This window comes from Aulostomus chinensis, chromosome 5 (assembly GCF_037954235.1).
Source record: "Aulostomus chinensis isolate RoL2024-O1b breed Wild chromosome 5, RoL_Achi_v1.0, whole genome shotgun sequence".
Lineage (NCBI taxonomy): Eukaryota > Metazoa > Chordata > Actinopteri > Syngnathiformes > Aulostomidae > Aulostomus > Aulostomus chinensis.
The window spans coordinates 30,602,103-30,623,811 of record NC_141324.1 but is presented as its reverse complement, the minus strand read 5'-3'; the positions used below and the strand labels follow the sequence as shown (position 1 = coordinate 30,623,811).

The window sequence follows — 21,709 nt, the reverse complement described above, 5'->3', positions numbered from 1 at the left end:
GAGTATAGTTACATAACACAGCTCTCACATCCACACAGACAGACTCATTCATCCCTATCTTCATCTACTCCCATCTGCATCCTGTTGGCGTCACCATCTCACTGCCTCCCGCAATGACATAACCCCTTACACAACGAGCACTCTCGCTCAGTAATGCAGTACCAAAGTGTTGCCCACAGGGGGGCAGCACTGACACAGGCTTTGCATCCATCTCTAGCTTCAATTTAAATGACCTGCTCTTTCTTTTTCACAGACTGAGCAAGTGCACCAGCAGCAGGTTGTGTTGTTCCAGGTAGCTCAATTGAACTGGGTGGTGCAGAGATCACATTTCAGAGGGGGAAATGTGCCTCTGCTGACCAACACGCAACAATGAGTGTGCTGCACTGATATGAACAACAAAGCACTCCTCTGTTCCACTTTGCATTTCCTGCTCCCATCCTCTACCCTCTACTCTCTTCCCCCAGCATCCTCTATTCCTGCTGTCCTCCCTTCGCCCTTTACCCCATTTCCCAGTTGACTCACACAACACCCGCAGAGCCTGTTCGCTCCTCTTGTCCCCCGGGGTGAGTGATGCATGGTTGACAGCGCAGGTGATGAGGGCGTTGTCATCACTGCGGCTCACCTCCAGGGTGAGCTCGCTGCTCACGTTGTATGTGGGATCGTCTGGAACGGGCTCCGCCACATCTAGTCGCCCTGAGGTGAAGAGGGACGAGAAAAAAGGAGTCTGCATCTTAACCAGGAAGTAGGCCAACAACATGTGAAAAATACACAGCACACACAACCTAAGGCACACGGCTATGCTGCTGCTGCTGCGCTATAACAAGGAGGTGGCTTTATGTTGGAGAAGTGTACACAACAGCAATGACCCCAGCGCCTTCTCATTAAATGAAAAATGCATTTTGTGCTCAGTTACCTTGCGCCCCAGGGTGTTTTGTTCTGCTATCTGTCATATGATTCATATACTGGAAGTCTAACAATGCATTTCCACATACTTTTGCAGCAATGTCACACCTTTTCTCTCCCACAAGGACTCCTTTTCTTCAGACTAATTCAGCGATGTGTACAAATCTGTCAAGAAAAAAGTGATGGAGGGACAAACTGACGAGGCCTCCGCAGCCTCAAGAGCTGCCGGTCTTTGTGATGAACAATCTGGCACTCACCTCGGTCTGAGGTGTCAGCTCGAGTGTTTGTTTCTGCTACATTGATTAGTTCATTAATGGCTCAATTAAGTGAAAACAAATTAACATCATTTTGTTTATTAACTGACTAATGATTTAAAGTAATTAACATCAAATCAGAGACATTTCAGAGTTTTGGTTCATTTGAACAGAGAACCAGGCTCGGCCTTGAGAGAGGGAACCCAAGATTTTGAGGCCACAAGATGTGAGTTGCTCCCACTCTTTGATTCATTTGTGATCTTGAAAAATAACTTGTTCCCACACTAAGATTTCCTTAATGTTGTCTATGTGTTGTTATTTATCGTGTGCGTGAAGTTCCATCATCCAGCCCCTACATTTCCTCGGAATACTAAGCTGCTCTGTGTCTCCGCACACATCAGTTTTTGAACTATTAGTGAAAAAAAATCTTCTGCAAATGTTATTTGTGGCTCTGGAGAATCATGTTTCCACTATGTTAACACGACAGGAAGTAATCTTCAGATGAATCTCTGATGAACATAAATGCTAGTAGCAGCTCTGTATGTGTGATAGTTTGTAGTGAGATTGTAGTTGAACTCTGGACTCCGGGCTAAACATCATTATTTATCAGGGGGGAAAAGGAACCTTCTCCATGTTATCCTCAAAGCTGCTGGAGTCAATGTTGCATGTTGGCGCCTCAAAATGGCAGTGAGCACTGAGTGAATTCCCTTCAGAAGCCCTGTAAAGTCGGCGGCACACAGCGGCTCATGTTTACTAACCAGGCCACGCTGTGATGTTCATGCTGAAGGACACCAAAGGGACGAGAGAGGCTAAAGATCTAATGTTGCTAAGTCCAGCTTTCTTTGGCCTCACTCTCTCGCTGTTGCTTAGGAAACCAGACGGCGAGGCAACTGCACCCAATTACAGAGTTTTATTTCGGCAAATAAAGAAAAGTCCCCAGCCTCAGTTTAACAAGTCTGTTTTATTTCATTTTTGTTTGAAACCCTGCTTTGTTTAAAGTATGCATTAACAATATGCACATATTTTCATATCAACGTTTGCTTTTGTTTCCGTATCTTTCATTTATTCTGGCCCTCTGGGAGCAGCCTGAGTGGAATGAGAAGCTGGGCAGGTGTAGGTGGGCCTGGGCAGCAAAACAAGAAAGCATAAACACAGTGGCGACTGTCATCCGGAGATCGCACACTTTTCAGAGAAAAAATATCAAACTGGGTGGTCAGACCGTGAAAGTGGTTGCTGAATTTTGCAAAGTGGACCAGAACCTTATCATTTTCTCCCGCATGGACACACACACACACACACACACACATACACACACGCACGCACACACGAGCGTCGACGCATGTAGGTCAAGCTCATGAATAACATACACAGAGGAGACAAAGATAGTGGCTGGGAAACACACTGGAATACACACACATTTCTCCTCTATCTCACTCTTCTCATCTCTCAACACACAGATATTACAGACCCCACCCCCCATCCCTCACCCCCACCTCCAGAGAACTCTTCAAATACCACAGAATCTAATGACATCTCTCTTTTTATTACCATAACCAGTCCTCTGACCCGCAGAGAAAATTAGTTTACTTTCCAGGTGCATTTCAATATTCTGACGTCTCTGAGGAGCCTTTCCTTCTCCGTCTGTCTCTCTCACCGTCTCCTCACTATCTCTCCGCCGACACGCACGCACGCACGCACTCAGACACACACACAATTACAGACAGCATATAACCTTTATTAAGAATCTTCAAAACATGACTTGGGAATGAAGCAATCTGGTTTGTTTACCCACTGAGTCTTGTGTACTATACTTTTCAGATCCTACAATTCATCATGTTTTCCTTCCTGTCCGGGGGTGTGTGTGTTTGTGCGTGTGTGTGTGTGTGTGTGTGTGTGTGGGGGGGGGGGATCCAGCCATGTGACTCGATATAGATTCATTATGAAAAAACTAAGATGCAGCCAGTTTCAGCTCCTGATCCCAGGACAGCAGTGATGCACTTTTACTGCAATTCACATTTCGTCAGTACATTACAAGATAATCAGGGCAGATTTCCGTGTCAGCTGTTAGAAGCGAAGCAACAAGTACTCATTAGACGGGAGGAGCAGGTTGTGTGGCAGTGGATTACCTACAAGGTTCTCGTTCAGCGGGGCCCAGAGTCTCCCCCTCGGAGGAACAAAACCCAGACTAAACGCTGGGCTGCAGGCCCCAAATCAATCACATTTCTTACGTTAAAATGCCTTTGGCCTGTGCACCATTGCCTCTGCCTCTTGTTATCCTACTGTACTTCACCTGCAACCAGGTGTCACTCTTCTAACCTGATAGATGAGGAATTATGAGGGTCCAAAATGGGCCAAATGTGGCCCCTGGTCCCCACTTTGGGCAGCTTTGTTCTAAATCGTGTATTCCTTGATTGTTCAGCGATGGAGAGCCAAAGCTGCTTCGGCTGCTCAGAACTCGCTTGTATTCATTTCCCCGCGTTTGAAGGGTTGAGCTGAAGTTTGTGGTCCCTCATTAACTTTGTTGAAAAGTTGGTGAAGTACAAAAAAAGAGAAACGCAGAAATAATTGCAGCACGACATAACCACACCAGCGAGGAAGTCAGAGAGTCGGTCTCCTTCAAAGTACTTTTCCTGCAGCCAGGAAAACTGTAATGGTTCTTAATGGGAACGCCACATTTGAATGTTTTTATTTTTATTTAAGGTTAGCTGCAAACGCCAGCAGCGTGACGAGGTGGTGAGCATCCCTCATGTTTGTCAGGCACTTGAGAATTCAAAAATGTTTATCTATCCATCCCTCCATCCATCTATCCATCCCTCCATCCATCCATCCCTCCCTCCATGTTCTCCCTCTCCTCCTGTTCAGGGTGGTGGGGGTGGAGCCTATCCCAGCAGCCTTCCCCCTGGACAGGTCACCAGTCCATGGCAGGGCCAACACATAGAGACAGACAACCATTGGCTCTCCCAGCCACGCCTACGGTCAATTTAGAGTCTGGATTAACCTGGTCCCTCTTGATGTCTTTGGACTGTGGAGGAAGCTGGAGTACCAGAGAGAACCCAGCAGGAACAGGGAGAACATGGAGACTCACCCAGAAAGACCCCGTGCTGCAGCCGGGGCTCCACCCACAACCTTCTTGCTGGGGGGCCACAGGGAGGACCACTGCTCCACCCACAACCTTCTTGATGGGGGGCCACAGTGAGGACCACTGCTCCACCCACAACCTTCATGCTGGGGGGCCACAGTGAGGACCACTGCTCCACCGGGCCACCCTGAAAAATGTTCAGCTTGGGGTAAAACGCAGCACTCGTCACTGTCACTTTTTAACGCTGTCGTACAATCACAGTCGAGGAAGGGCGGGACCAACACCACAAAGATGAACTGTCACGTGTGTCCAACAAAAACAGTAAAACTTGGAAAAACGGGTCCTGTCCCTGCCTGTGGTTCCGTCTTAATTTCATCCTGAGCAAGTACATGAGGAAACGGCATGTTTTCATCCGTAAACATTCCGTATCATAGCAACCAAACATCGCACCGCCAAAGTGCTGTTAAACAAGCTTTACTCCCACATCTAATCTAATTTTTTCCCACAAACAATAATCACAGGAAACAAGTGAGAGTTTCTTTCATCAATATCTAGATTAATTATGACCTAAAGACTGGTTACCATTTCCTGCTCTCATCCAGCCGCAGCCTCAGGCCCGGCGGAGACTCGCCCTCCGGCCCGCACCGTCATTCAAGTCGACACACTCTGAAAGTCACAACCCATGCTAGCTAACACTGGCAGATGAGATAGTGATGGTCAGTGCGTCAGTCTGTTCTTGTCGATCCCCAGCAGCATCCCCTCGCAGTGTCAGTCCGGATTATCCCTGTCTCTCTCTCTCTCTCTCTCTCTCACTAACCCCCCCCCCCCCACACACACACACACACATACAGGGAGCACCATTTCAAGAACAATTCCTTTGACAGAAAGTAGTTCCAAAGGAAACTGTTAAGAGGAGGTCTGCGGATTATCCTGTGTAATGAGGACAATAATTCTGGAAATGGATATTGCTGTTGAATTTTTCATGGCACTGAGCGCCGCGGACCGACACCACGAAGAATAGACAAACTATTTGCATAGTTCAGAGACATCATTGGGAAAATGTTATTCTTCTAATTTCTGTAAATGCAGTTCTACTGTTTATGCTGTATATGTCTTGCTGCCCCACAATCACTTCACTCAGTTAATTATTTCCATCAGTTGTATGATTATTATTATCATATTGCCTTATTACATTCAAACCATTACCCACGGCTCACAGCAGCACACAAAACAACAAATCATTACAAAAACATAATCACAAATTATGTTTTGATGACGGATTAATCATTAATAAATATTGCATTTTAATATAAATGACATTTTCTAACTCTAGTAGATGTGGGCGTTGTCCTTCTTTAATATTTAAGCTTAACTACGCAGCACCTGCTAAAAATTTCATGGCATGCCTGTAATTTTCTATGAAACTCCCTGGAATGAAAAAGTGGGCAATCGGCATATCCTTGACAGCAACTTTGCCAAAGGTGGCGATGATGTCATGCAGATGAGGAGGCTCCGGTGCTGCTGACGCTTCGAGCCCCCAGCATCTACAATCCGCCATAAAATAATCCCATTAGGGGAATCAAACCACTGGACACAGCAATTACGACGTCCAGCGCGTTTGAGCCTGTGAGGCTCGGTGCTGGTGGCCCTAATGTCTCCATTACGGCTGAAACTGTTGGTCTATTAATTGATTACTGAATGGAACAACAACAAAAAAAACTTATAATGGATCATAAAATGTTACAATCGAGGACACGACTGTGCCAGTGGGATGCGATGGTTCCTCTTGTTTTTAATATCGACAACTGTGACATCTTGGGAGATGAAATCTTGAGATATTCACGGTAAAACTACCTGAGCTAAGAAAGTAACAGTTTGACATCCATCAAGGATGCGTAAAATCATCTTTCTATTAAGTCCAAATGACTCGACCACAACAAATTCCTTCAGCTCATCGTCTCCAGACATTTCTAACGACTATCAATCGTTGTCTTTTTGTTAAATGTGAGGATTTGCAGCCTTTCCATTTTCATTCACTGTACTGTTGTTCAGACCAGGTAATCAATCAGTTGACCTTATGAAATGTGACATTTTAATGCTCCTCTGCACTGTCTTTTAAATTGCGAGGGCACTTTTGTCTGTTTCCTGACATTTTATACAATAAACGGTCAATCAATTACTGAAGAAACGTGTTTGATTACAGGATGACAATGACAAACATCCGGTGCAGCTTCGTCTTAGATTAAACAATAACCGAGAAGATTATATTTTCTTTAGTTCGGTTTCCTGCTGTATTTCATCATCCAACTCCACCCTTCATACAGGTGGGGGGTGGGAGCCCAGCCACTAGCTTTTATAATAAGCTTCCCTCTCAAGCGGAGAAACCGTCATGGAGCATTTTGTTCCGGTGGAGGGATTTCAAACTTGCTCCAATGTGTCTCTGGTATCAGTTTCAATCATCTTGTTGTTAACACACATTTCCTGAAAGCCGCTGCTATTGCTGCTGCAAATTTACAATAAAATACAATCAAATGAACATACGTACAATTTTTCTCCAGACTGGAGACAAAGCACAGTATCAGAGCCTAAATAAATTTCAAGCCAACTTTGGAAATGTTGCTAAAAAGGAAATGTGAATTCGAGCCAAAAACCAAGGCTATGCAATGAGTGTTTCCAGCAGAAGATGGCGGTATGGGTAACCCTAACCAAGGCTGTCACAACCAGAGTAGAAGAAGAGGTTGTCTCGTGGTCCGGCCATCGACTGACAAATCCCGTCGTGAGGAATGATGTTCCACGTGTTCTAACTTCTATGAGTGCCTGTGGTTCTCTCTGTTCCCTCACTTTGCTGATTGGTTCGCTACAGTTAACCGTGCGCTTCAAAACACACCGATCTAAACGAGGAGCTCAGCGTCAGCGAGGAGTTGTTGCCAGTAGGTTCTAAGACTCACCTCCTCTCACCGGTCATCGGTGTGTGATGACAATAGGGTGGCCCGTCAACGGGGACCCACAAAAGTGGACTGGAAGGAAGGGAAGGCCCACCTCCAGTCCTTCTGTCGCTCCACTGCTCATTCGCCAGTCTGTTCTCTCACCTCTTTGCCAGTTTGTCTCCGCGCGCCCTTCTCTGTGTTGTCTCTGCACACACCCTCACCTGTCTTCAGTTACGAACGGGTTCATTTTAAGTGACTGACTCCAAGTCGTGCATTTGGCTCTGTCTCAAGTCTTTACGATAACATAAAAAGCTCCTCTCGGATGACTGTGGGAACGCAAGGCGATGCATCAATGGAGCTGCTCAGCCACCTAAAGTAGAGGCCTCTGTTTCCTCTCCACTCCTCAGAGGTGTGAAAACGAAACTATGTATGGATCGCAACGCACGGCTTAACACCTCTGTGCACGCTCAGCAAAAAAAGACCTCCCCTTGGATAGTGAGAGGGTTTTAAAATAATCAAAACAGTCATCACTTTCAAGTTGAAATCGGATTACGGCTGAATTTAGAGTTCATGTGGGGTCGTTTCAATTTGGAAAGAGAGTTAATTAGTAGTGTTACTGGATTACCAGGTGAACCGGGGGACGAATGCTGCTGATGACCGTCTCCACTGGAACTACAGTCCCAGGTTTGGTTCATTTCTGGAGATTTTTCCTCCCTTTTCATTCATTTTAAAATCCTCTCAGTGTTACATCACACCCCTGAAATACTTGATTACATCCTGGCAGCACCAAAGGACATTTGATTGCATAATAAATTGCAACTCTGAAGTACTTCCACCTCTCACGGGACAAAAATGTTAACTTTGTGTGATTTTGCTCGAAGTGATTTTTCCCTCCTGCATTCCTTGTGTGTGACTCCAGAATGCAGACAGAGACTTGAGTATGGAGCTCGATGCTAATGGCAGCTGGCAGCTGACAACAGCTGCAGCTGATAAACAAATGAAAGCAGAAAAAACTCCTCAGTTGCTGCTAGCTTCTAGCTCGGTACTACTGTGTACACGTGGCTGGCTCTTGCTCCATTCTGGAAGAAGTGATGTGGGGGTGGGGGGCATCTTCCTGAGCTCTACTCATCTAAATGTGATCACTTGAAAGGCAAAAATACACTTCTAGGGTGAAGAATCTCTTTAAATGTAATGTTTCCTTTTTACTTGTAAGGGAGAACTTTTACATACTTGTCACATTTGCATTCTGCTGTCATTGCTTCTTCTTCATCTCTCTGCTCCACAGAGACGTACACCCATGTACCCTTCACCAACCTCCGCACGTCCTGCATTATGACAATCTGGGTCTGGTGTTCAGTCAGGATGGCTGGAAGTGCCACCATAAATCCCCATTATCCCCAATCCAATACATCGATGTCACTAAATGATCTATAACCCTTTCACACAGTACAACTAATACAGTCTTCAAAGCTCTTAGCCTTTCATTCTTCTCAATTACCACTCCCTTTCCTGCACTCTCTCTTGCTCTCTGTCCCTACTCACCCCCACCCTACACCCCCCCCCCCCCCCATCTAAATCCGCTTTCTGGATTTCTCTCTCCATTTCATCAGCCTTCCTTGCTTTTCTACCCTCTCTCCTGTTGCGCTCTCCAGTCTCCTCTTCTTTAAAACTGGTCCCCCTTTGCTTCATCCGCACTCCCCCCCTCAATCCGCACCCCCACTCAGCCACAAAGCCACCTTGCTTCGTCTTCTGTGGTTTTCTTAATTCTCCCTCTGCTCTGTCTTTCTCCTCTCTCATACCATCGAATCGTTGCAGCCTTCATCACTCTTTTGGTATCGTTGCAGTCGCCCAAGCTATTTTTATGCAGGCACACATACACACACACAAACACATGCACATACACACACACGCACGCATACACACACACACGCACACACACAAAAGCTCATTCAATCACTCCCTCCTCTGTTTTCTCAGCAGCCCCACACTATCACTGTCTCGATACAAGGCATCTCACTCCTTCATTTATACACACACACACACACACATATACATATTAGAGAACACACAAATACATACATAGAAACACACACACACACACACACACACACACACACACACACTGTCTCTCTCCTTCTCTTTTACTGTCAAGAGAAGCACTGGTGAGCCACAGTCTATTGGCTCCAACATGCACGGATGCACACACACACACTTCAACTGCTTGAATGAGAAACCGCAATAATAGCATGCTGACCCGTGATGCTCTTCCGTTATCTAGCTGAAGATGAGCTCTCTGTATGTGTGTGTGTGTGTGTGTGCGCGCGCTGTGTGTGTGTGTGATTATCATCCGTCCATTACTGGTGTGTTTGTGTTAAAATGAAGGGGTGCGCGCACGTGTGTGCGTGCGTGTTTGCTCCCACAATGACTGATTGGTGCGGTGGCAGGACAGCTGGGCGAGGCTGAGAACACGCTATCATTCACACCTGGTTGATCTCCTTCAAATCTCTCTGTTTTTTCCTCTCTCCTTTTCCCGATTATTTTAAAGGGTGGATTCACACAAGTTACATGAACGTGCAACCGTCCTTGTTGGGTTGGACGGTCCTCTGAAGCGGGCCATGCTCATACGGGCCTCTTCTGTATTTAGAAATGCTTGATGCTGATTATTCATGCACTTTGTGGTGCAGTTGGAGTTTGGCTGCTTTCACACCAACCAGGCTCTGCAGGAGAAGCGTCAGAGCTCCTATCGATTTGACTGGGGAGAGTGCCTTTTGGTTCTGGGGGCCCAGAGTCAAGTTTAAAAGAAAAAGAAACACTTTATTACAGGTTACATCTACTATTGTAGCATTCAGTAGTTTCCTGAGCAACAGAGAACATGCAAGAGAGACTGATTGCACCGTGACAGCCGGAGCTGTACAACACTGCCCTGAGGAAGAACTGCACAAAGATGCTGTTTCCTAGTGGAAGCTTCGGAATTTTCTTGCTCTCGTTTGTTGTTTAATGGCGGATGACAATCTGCTGCTTTTAAGTGCATATTATCGCCATGCACACCTCTACTACCCAGGTGTAAACACCGCCTCACAGACGGCGAGAAACAAGATGGTAAGAGATACTGCACACATGTCATCAGGGTACCTGGGAGTTGGAGGGGCGCGATGCTCCAATATCAGGAATATAATCATGACTGCTTGGTATTCCACCGACCACAGTACTTTTTACTTTCAGCCCCCCCCCCCCAAATCTATTCAAAGCAATACATTTCTCAGCGCTGCGAGCTCCACAATCAAGACTTGCTTTCATCTGTACCTGAGTCAGCAGATCTCTCTCGGAACTGAGCAAAAACTCTGAAATTATCTGCCGAGCTGGATACTCGCAGCCAGGCCCGGGTGTGGAGGGGACGGCCTCACCGCTCTCCAACTTTCAGCCAGCGAACTCCAGTCATCCGTCCCCAAACCTCAGTAGAGACAACTTCAGTGTCACATACTTAAATCTGCATTAATCGTGAAAGTTTTAGAAATAAAAGTCTTTCCTGACTTAATGCATTAACTCTGAGCTCGGCTTCCTGCACAATCATCCACGATATCATTAAAGTCTAATGTAGTGGTCAGTTTTCTCTCTATAGAAAGAGCCTCGAGGCGTTTCTGTGTTTCAGAGTGAGATTAATATTTCCTCCTTCTCCCGTTAATTCGAGCACAACTGGTGCGGCCCCGCCATCCTCTCTACCTTCAGTGTTTCAACAACAAATGCTTCAACTCAGTCACACCTTCTTCTGTTGGTATCTACTCTTTTCACGTTGTTGCTTCTTTATTCTCTATTTAATTTTAACCATTTTAATGTAGTTTTCCTTGAGTATTTGGACCTTTTCCCACTTGATCTCTGAGATTACATGGATGGATCAACTGGAAAGACTGGTGACAGTTTGGGGCTGAGTAACCTCGCAACTGATATTCTAGCATCAAGTGGGCAGCGGCCTGAAGGTCAGATTTATTCCCACGTATCAGCTGCTGCTGGCGAAGGTCTTGCGGCCCTCGAGGTGGCCGGCCCATCTTGCATTTGCCACCACTGCCATCATACCAGCCTGAGCTGGCCTCTGGAGGTAAGAGGAAAACTAAATTTCTTCCAAATTGGTTGAGTTGTGTCTTTGAAAAGAAATCAAATCTCTGGGAAAAAAACAGCAATCTCTTTACTCCTCTTTTTTCCACTGTTTCCTGTCTAGTTCAGCTGTAACAAAAAGACCAGATAATCTGTCCTCCAGCGGGCAGCTCTCTCATTGCTGCTTCTCTTTGTATCCTCGGTGCATTCTTTTGATGCATTTCAATCCATAATTATAGCAAACACTGCCAAGGCACCAGGACACAAGACGGGCAATCCTGCATTACAAAGCCTGAGTCTGGCTTTTTCAAATCAATAAATCATTATCATATTATATCATCATATTATATTAGTATAATTACTGTTACAAAAAAAAGATGCATCAGCCTAAATAAACACTGCAGTGTACACAGAACCGGATTTAGTGGGGCATCTGCCGGAGCGCTTTGAAGACAGAGGGTGCTGTTGCAAACAGAGCTGAGAGCTTATAGAGTTTCTGGTGATGGCAGATGGTGAAAGGAGCAAAAGGGTGACAGAAACAACACTTCCAACATATTTGTTCTGCTCGGTAAAGCAAAACAGAAAACCCCTGACTGATGAAGCAACGCAAAGCAGGGGGTTTACTGGAAACACGGTCATAATTTGGAGAAACACTGTCACTGCCAATCCTCCGTAAGTTTGAGTCTGCCAATCATCTTTACTGACATATGTCTCCTCTTCGACGTCCTCTCAGGCTTCCTCTCTCCTGCTTTTCTTCACCTTTATCTGTAACAAAAGACCAGTCAGTCTGACCTCATGCAAAGCTCACTATATCTCTGTTTCTCTGTTAAACCTCATCCCTTCATCCTATCCTCCGCCCTGGCTTTTATTGCTGGATCCTGTTGTTATCCCTGGTTAGATCCAAACCACGCCATCTCTCTCTCTCGCTCTCTGTCACTCTCAGTTGCAGATATGTTGCAGCTCAACGGATGACACACACTTGCACAAATAAACTCAGTGCCCACACAAAATACAGCAAAGATATGCAGTCTGCAGTTCCTGACGACATGCATATGCACTCACTTACAAGATCAGGACATGAAGGAGTCACAAACCCTCAGCAAGTCACTGCACTCGGCCGCCGGCGCATAGGCACACGCAGGTTTAAAACACACATACAGGCAGCAGGCAATGTGGCAAGGACACAACACACACAAAGGCCACCTCATCTCACACACAAACACACACACAAAAGGAATGTGCATGTGTACACACTTGTAAATGGCCATGCACAATATGCTAAGCTGGATCATATGCTTAAGCCCACAGACAAACACAAACAAATGCACACAAGCACAAACACATCATTATATTCAAAACATAACCGCACCACTTCCTTACCACACACACAACCGCATCATTTCCGTACCACCCCCCCCCCCCCCCCCCCACACACACACACATACAGATCCAGCAACAACAACAACAACAGAGTGTCCACACACTTGCTCTCACCTTCCAGCTCCTGGTCTCCTCTGAACCAGCGCAGCGTGGCGGGGGGTTTGCTGCCAGTACTGGTGCAGGTCAGGGTGACCTTCCCCCCCTCCTGTACTGGATTCTCAAAGCCTGAGATCTGAGGTTTACTGGGCACACCTGAAAAGAGAGAGAGAGAGCGAGAGAGAACTTTTATGCTGCAGGGCTCACCTTGTAGCAGAGAGTGTGATAAGGGCGATGGCTTTGCTCCTGTCAGGTCTTCTTGCTAACTTGTGGTGAACTAATTAAGAGGACGACTAATATCAGTCACGGACAGGCTTGGATCTATTTGGTAATTACCTCATTTCTGATTCTGATGGAGTTTGACTTCTGATATTTCGGAACTTCGCGCTGTCAAGTAATGAGGGTATAAAAGCTGTGACTCATGCAAAATGTCTCAGCTGACCGGAAAAATCTGTTTGTTACACACTGGAATTCCATGATGGCATCCACCAAACTCTCAGGTTGATCAACAGTGGTGCTTTGGGTCGCGCGGACCCTTGTACCCAACCCACATGACCCTGTAGGTCACGGTGTGGAGTTTCTGCGCCAACTTTCAACAACGGGGGCTGAAATGGAGCACATCATTTTTGAGTTTTAGTGAATAAATGTTGAACAACAGTGACATTTACAGAGGGCTCAGACCGTCTGGATGTGTTGGAGGAAATGTGATGTTGTGATGCGATGTTTCACATCCAGGTCAGGACTCGTGCGGCTTCCTGTGACTGACAGCATCGACTCACTGCAGGAGTAGAAATCAAGTACGACATTGATAATATCGTTATTTCACAGCAGAAAGAAACAGAAGTGCATGACAACGCTGAATGCCAAATCTGAAGGAATTTCCTCGAGTTGTTCCTGATATTTCTCCTTCCAAAACGTGTTTCATGATGTCACGGTGACCTTTGACTGCCAGAACTTCATCTGCTCACTGTAAAATCCAAGTGAACATTTGCATGAACTTTGCAGAAATTCCTTTGTGGCCTGAGTTAGATACTGTACCTGAGCACACAAACAACACCACCGGCCACCGTAGCCGCCAGGACGGAGGCAGAAAAATGCTAATTTTCTCGGTAAGAAGGTGAAACCAGCTCACGCCAGAAATCGACACGAGCGTGTGCACGAGGCGCAACACGGAGGAACATGGCGGTGTTGCTCTACACGCCTGCGTCACAAACTTAGGAATTTCTATGAAGATCCGGTCCTTTCAAGTGTCTGGAGGGAAGTGTCGTCACATGAAAACTCGAGATGTGGCAGGAGACGGTGATTATTTCGTGCAGCGGCTGTCACTACGCTCAGTGATGCATCGCTGCATCCACGGACTACGGCAGGTCTCAGACCACAGTGCCACTATCTCCTGACTGGATAAAGTCAATGCTTCCGAAGGACCTGTGGCACAAAAATTCAATCTTTCTAGTTTTTCAATTTGCAATGAACATGCTGGGATGAACATGGAAATGCAACTAATTCACTGAAGTGTTCTCCCCTAAATCCAGCAACAGGAGCTCTGCAAGTAAATTAGATTCTGCAGAAATGATTAAATAACTCAATTTCATTAGCAGAAAGTCAAGTAAGTAAGATGGAAGTTAAAATGAGGCTGTCAGGCTAAACGATATTTTAGGGAACACGTCTGCCTTGTGCGATAGTTTGTGGGAAGAACTGGGAGTGACAAGAGGGGTAAAATGAGCCAAGGTCAGAACGAAAACCTGACGTTAGCCAAGTGGAACAACAGGAGAGCCTGCAGCCAAACCTAAATTCCATGATACATCTTCCTTTCCCAGAGGGTTGTTTTTTCCCAGATTCCGCCACAGCCAGTTAAAAGTAGCAACATTTTTACATAATTGCTATTTCAACGTGTTCTCCAAGCTGGAGTGTAAACAACACGAGCAGGAGAGGGAATCTACACGTGCACTCTGTCCATTTCTGCTTCGTCTTCTTCGTCATCATAGCTGAAGACGAGCGCAAATTCAACTTTTCCTGCCAGGAACCGTCCACAGCCGACGTGGGCGGCACTTTTCTGCAGTGTCAGAGGAGTTTACTGTCATTCTGCTTTGGGAAAATAATGGACACCCATAGCAGGGCCGGGATAATGTAGAGGGAAAGAGAGTGATGGAGCAGAGGAAGACGCACGGAGAGCTATTTAGACAGGAAGTCAGGGACAGACAGGGACGAAGATGGATAGATAGATAGAGAGATGGATAGATGGATGGGTGGATAGATGGATGGGTGGATAGATGGATGGGTGGATAGATGGATGGTTGGATAGATAGATAGATGATAGATAGATGATAGATAGATGATAGATAGATGATAGATAGATAGACAGATAGATAGATGGATAGATAGATAGATGATAGATAGATGATAGATAGATAGACAGATAGATAGATGGATAGATAGATGGATAGATAGATGATAGATAGATAGATGGATAGATGGATAGATAGATAGATAGATAGATAGACAGATAGATGATAGATGATAGATAGATGATAGATAGATAGATAGATAGATAGATAGATAGATAGATGATAGATAGATAGATAGATGATAGATTGATAGATAGATGATAGATAGATAGATAGATGATAGATAGATAGATAGATAGATAGATAGATAGATAGATAGATGATAGATAGATAGATAGATAGATAGATAGATAGATGGATAGATAGATGATAGATAGATAGATGATAGATAGATAGATAGATAGATAGATGATAGATAGATGATAGATAGATAGATAGATAGATAGATGATAGATAGATAGAGTGATAGATGGATAGATAGATAGATGGATAGATAGATGATAGATAGATAGATAGATGATAGATAGATAGAGTGATAGATGGATAGATAGATAGATGATAGATAGATAGATGATAGATAGATAGATGATAGATAGATAGATAGATAGATAGATAGATAGATGATAGATAGATGATAGATAGATAGAGTGATAGATGGATAGATAGATAGATGATAGATAGATAGATAGATGATAGATAGATAGATGATAGATAGATAGATGATAGATAGATGATAGATAGATAGAGTGATAGATAGAGTGATAGATAGAGTGATAGATGATAGATAGATGATAGATAGATAGAGTGATAGATAGAGTGATAGATGATAGATAGATGATAGATAGATAGAGTGATAGATAGAGTGATAGATAGAGTGATAGATAGAGTGATAGATAGATAGATAGATGATAGATAGATAGAGTGATAGATAGAGTGATAGATAGATAGATGATAGATAGATAGATAGATGATAGATAGATAGAGTGATAGATAGATGATAGATAGATAGATAGATGATAGATAGATAGATAGATGATAGATAGATAGAGTGATAGATAGATGATAGATAGATAGAGTGATAGATAGATGATAGATAGATAGAGTGATAGATAGATGATAGATAGATAGAGTGATAGATAGAGTGATAGATAGATGATAGATAGATAGATAGATGATAGATAGAGTGATAGATAGATGATAGATAGATAGATGATAGATAGATGATAGATAGATGATAGATAGATAGAGTGATAGATAGAGTGATAGATAGAGTGATAGATAGATAGATAGATAGATGATAGATAGATAGAGTGATAGATAGAGTGATAGATAGATGATAGATAGATAGATAGATGATAGATAGATAGAGTGATAGATAGATGATAGATAGATAGATAGATGATAGATAGATAGAGTGATAGATAGATGATAGATAGATAGATAGATGATAGATAGATGATAGATAGATGATAGATAGATAGAGTGATAGATAGAGTGATAGATAGAGTGATAGATAGAGTGATAGATAGATAGATAGATAGATGATAGATAGATAGAGTGATAGATAGAGTGATAGATAGATGATAGATAGATAGATAGATGATAGATAGATAGAGTGATAGATAGATGATAGATGATAGATAGATGATAGATAGATAGAGTGATAGATAGAGTGATAGATAGATAGATGATAGATAGATAGATAGATGATAGATAGATAGAGTGATAGATAGAGTGATAGATAGAGTGATAGATAGATAGATGATAGATAGATAGATGATAGATAGATGATAGATAGATAGATAGAGTGATAGATAGAGTGATAGATAGATGATAGATAGATAGATGATAGATAGATGATAGATAGATAGAGTGATAGATAGAGTGATAGATAGATAGATAGATAGATAGATGATAGATAGATAGAGTGATAGATAGAGTGATAGATAGATGATAGATAGATAGAGTGATAGATAGAGTGATAGATAGAGTGATAGATAGATAGAGTGATAGATAGAGTGATAGATAGAGTGATAGATAGCCCAAGGTTGGACAGATGACAAAGGCACACAGTGCAGTACTGATATTATGAAGTGCTATGAACAAACCAAGGTATCGATCAAAAAAATAAAAATAAAATCTGGTCAATATTTAATGTAGCAGTATTTGATGTAGTGTTCTGTGTGCTGAGGCTCTCTGGCGGTAAAGTAGCACTGAATATTAATGAGGAAATAATACTGCACATATAGAGCTGGCAGGAAAAGCCCTGTCGAGACCTTTTCTCTACAAGGAGAATAAAAGAGAATAAAGCTATTATGAATTATTCTCTGCTTAGCACCAGGGAGAGCAAAGAGGCATGCCACACATTTCACGCTGACGGACACACAGCCGTTTAAAACTGACCGTGCTCAGCGGTTGTGCGTTGTTTTTTTTTGTGTATACGTGTGTGTGTGTGTTCGTGTGTGTGTGTGTATGTGTGTGTGTCTGTCAAAACCCTGCACATGTCAAAACAAGGATAAACACACACACGAACTCTGCTTTTTGCAAACCTCAATATCTTTGCCTGATTTTCCCACAGGGCTCCATCCGTTTTCGACATTTTACCATACATTTTTTATGGTTCGGCTCCCTCTCAAGGGTCATGAAAAATTTATCGAACGCAGAATACAGTGTCACAGCTGTCAATTACAGCGAATAGAGAATGCTTGAATAACAATTACTGCAAAATTGGACTGGATGTGGAGGAGTCATTCAGGTGTTAATTTGAATTTAAAAAGCCTAAGTAGACCTGCATTCAACCTTAATTCTACACGCAAAAATCTTCCTTCCCATGCACACACAAACTTCTCTCTTCTATCTCGGGCGTACCGCCATCCACAACAACTTTATTTCATTCTTTTTCGAGACGGCGAAGACAAAATAAAAATATCAACAATAATGCTTCCACATCTGTTGGTTGGCCAAATTTGAAGAGAAAACCTGCGGCTTTACAACTGCTGAGCAACCAGATGGTGCTCTGAGGTGTTCAGTATGCATGTTAATTGACATACAAGTTCGTTTGTTTGTTTTTGTTTTTTTGAAGATCTTTAAAGTTAAATTGGACCTCCATAAATGTACACTGAAGTCAGGCCTGGACAGGTCCTGCTTGTGTTCTCTGCAAATTTTAAATGGAAAAGAACCCAAACAAACAAAACTAAAACCAAGTTCAATAAAAAGCTTTGCTGTTTCTTTCAACAACTAAACAGATACATGTCCATCTACATGCAGCACACTCCTCATGGATACTCTTCATCAAATGTAACATGTACTGCATAATAGGTGTTTTAAGCTCACAAAGACAGTATTCCCTCCCGCTTTAGAGCGCGCACACAGCCAGCCGTGTGTGATTAGCTTCCAGCTATTAGCGACCTGTCCCCATGGATTATTGAGGCCAAAGACGTGGATTATAATGGAAGCTGCACTTGAGAGTTCGTGAACGGCTGATTTTGGGAGGTGTGTGTTTGGGTTTTGTTGCTTTAGCTGTTAGCCGTCAGTCACAATTAGCTTTAAGCCTAATATGCACCGCTAGCTCTTCTTAATCTTGTTACAAAGTAATACAGGAAGGAGAAAAAAACCATCTTTATGACCTCAAGACATCTATTTGTGAGTCACTGAATGGGAATATATTCTTCATGTGAAGTCATGTTTTCATAGATTATGTTTTGGAATATACACTTGAAGTATCCAGATTTGGGATTTTTCTACATCTAATCTTGTCCTTGATATTCAAAAGTTGATTGTGTGCTTCTTCTTCTGGATTTGGTTCATGTTTCTGACCAATATGAACACATCAGCATTTTACCATATCTTTATGCTTTTATTCCAGTGTCATCCCAAATATATAATTTAAGCTTTTTCCCCTCTAAGTGCTTTTTCTAAAAGAATTAGGCGAAACCCTCAGCACCTCTGTTTCCATCAGAGGACTTCTCTGTAAATGATGATGGATTGACTCAGATAGGAGTGGAAACGGCAAAATCTCATAAAATCCATACAGAAAGTATGAAAACCCTAATGTGGAGAAACATTTGGTGAATAAATATTGACATGATTCAAACAAAGTGAGTTTCATTACACAGCACTTTTAAAGTGACTGCCCTGAAACATTGGCCGTAAATCTTCCCGCCACAACCTCCCGGGGGTATCGGACCAGCTGTCTCTCCCATGCATGCACTGACTGCTTTGTGGTTAGTCGGTGCATTACAGTATTGCCAAGCACATTGCTTTATTCTCATCTTCAAGTGAAACCATGAAATATGTCCAGACTTAGCCGACGCTGGAAAACAATAACAACTTGGCTAATAAAAATCAATAGTTGAAAGACTGTTTGTGGGGCTCCAAAGCCGATTAGCTCAAATCCAATCAATAAACAGGCCTCCGCACCGCCAGCAGGATGACCGCAATTTACCGCTGGCTGCAGGGAAGCATCAAACACAGGTAATAACATCCATCTCAAAGAAGATGAGTGGAACCAGCTTATCACCACACTTGAATTAGATGAGGTCAAAACCTTACTCAAAGGTCATGATGCTCTAAGCAAGGATCTGGATCAATCCGGATCAAGGCGTCTACACGGAAACTCCCGAGTCACAGCACGTTGGTTCACTCTCCTGGAATATTTCAGAGGAGCTATACTTCGAAACATATTATGTACAATTATTTCACTTTTAAGGGAATCTTGACTAATTTGATACAATAAGGAGAATAAGTCGTCAGGTCTGCAGAGAGCAGGCTGTGCCTTTTCATTTTACGTTGAATACATTAAACCTATAGACTTAATTTGACTAAAAGTTCCTGGGAACTAAAAAGGTTCTTGTGGTCGTGCTTTTAAGACCTGCCTAGATTAGGCAAATTAGTCCTCTGACATATGGAAAAGCTGCAGACGCTCTCATTACGGCGCGTTGTTTCCAACTCCTGCTGGATGTTGTCTGCAGCATCAAAGCTTGTACGGCTTGTACCTGGGTTAGGGCTATGCTTGCTATGCTGATGACGTATCTGTAGTATAGAAACAATACAAACAGTCGGGTTGGGGATTTTATTAAACATGGAAGTTGAAAGAAAATACAGCGAGGCGATCCAATCAGAAACGTTCCGTAGGAAGAAAAAGACCCATCGTCACAGTTCCTGGATCTTCAGATATAATCACCTCCCAAGGAGGGACTTTGCAGGGTTAAATAATGCATGAGACCCTGGTTCTTGCAGTTGAAAAGAGGGGAGTTCCTCTAAAGTTTCCAAGCTCCCCAGGAAAGTTCCATTCGACAAAAGGGGCTAATGAGGGCCCACTAGAAGAACCTGAGAACTACGTTCCCCTCAGGGCCATCCTCCTGTTTGTAATCTCCCTTGTCAAATGACCTGAGCCAGCAAATAAACACGATTTTGCTTCAAAACGCTGCTTTTTACAAAACGGTGTGACCGGTGCTGGGTCAGTTTGTGGTTCCTATTGCATTGCACTGGGTTAGTATCTATTCTGAGCTACAACAGGAGCTGAAAAGGTCCTGGTCACCAGTTAGAAGGGGTACCTTCTCCGACAGTTGAGCCAAAGATAAACCAACCCCCCTACACTAGAGAGAGGGTCCCTCCCCCGGGCCCAACAGGACCGGATGTTGGTGAGCAACAGTACGCAGAGGTCCAGACTGAGGCCAAATAAGACAACCTTTTGTTTTCTGGTCAAGTTTTCGAAAGAAAAATGTAGCTTGAGCTGCTCTGTACTTTCAGGGCGGTGGACCAAGTGGATGAGAGAGGACGAGGCTCAGAGTGTTCGCTCGTCTCACCCTACGCTGAGAAAACCTGGCGCTCGGAGTCGTGCTTCCATTGTGGGAGTTTCTCCTGCTCATAAATCCGGCGCTGACATGTTAGCACATCTACCCCTCAGTCTGTGAGAAGAGTTGTGTCGTAGGTTACGATCCCGATGATGTCATCATCTCACCTCAGGACTGCAACCTACAACATTTGAACATGTGCTTGGTTGTGTGACGCAAGATTCTGTCTTTCACGCTTCACTTAATTCAGCGGATCTTTGCCTTTGAGTTTCACTGTGTATGGGACAAGAACACATTCCTGCAAGTCATGCTTACAACGGACGAACGCAGGGTCAGACGTCACACAGCTCAGAGAGGCGGTGCTCTGCGGGGTACAGGTACGGCCAGCACAATCATCCGCAGCATCATCAAGGTGAATGTGAGCCACTACCTCTTCATTTCAAAGTCAAACTGTAGCCTATGTTCTGTTTTTTTCTGGTGGGAGGGGTACTACTTTTTCAGTGTGATCTAAAATCTGATGTTTAAAAAGAAAGTAAATAGCTGCGCATAAAATACGAGATGATAGCAAAAGCCGATTTGTAACAATCCTCTATTGCTTTGTAGGGTAAATGAAGATAGACTGCAGTTAAGCTGATTTGTTCAGCTATCAAAGCCCTCAAAGGAGACGTCAGCACAGGGAACACAAAAATGTCATCTTACTACGTTCGGCCATGATTGACAACACCGAAATTCCTCTGGAAAAAACAAAGCAGGAGAAGGGAAGATGAAGAAACCCAGAGTGGCCTTACGACGGATCCTGCAGGAAACCGAGCGGTTTTGATAAAATAAGACGACTGCGAGT

The 21,709-nt window shown here is 43.7% G+C and overlaps 1 protein-coding gene across 3 annotated transcripts in view; it reads right to left on the bottom strand.

Moving 5' to 3' along the window:
* The window catches only part of cadm3 (cell adhesion molecule 3), a 105,658-nt gene that overhangs the window by 20,035 nt on the left and 63,914 nt on the right, over positions 1–21,709 (bottom strand). For all 3 annotated transcript variants that reach the window (XM_086204569.1, XM_086204570.1, XM_086204571.1), the window contains exons 5-6: positions 12,747–12,884; positions 523–693 (exon numbers count right to left, since the gene is read on the bottom strand). In XM_086204569.1, the coding sequence (XP_086060695.1) occupies positions 523–693; positions 12,747–12,884 (309 nt within the window). The remainder of the gene's footprint in view (positions 1–522; positions 694–12,746; positions 12,885–21,709) is intronic.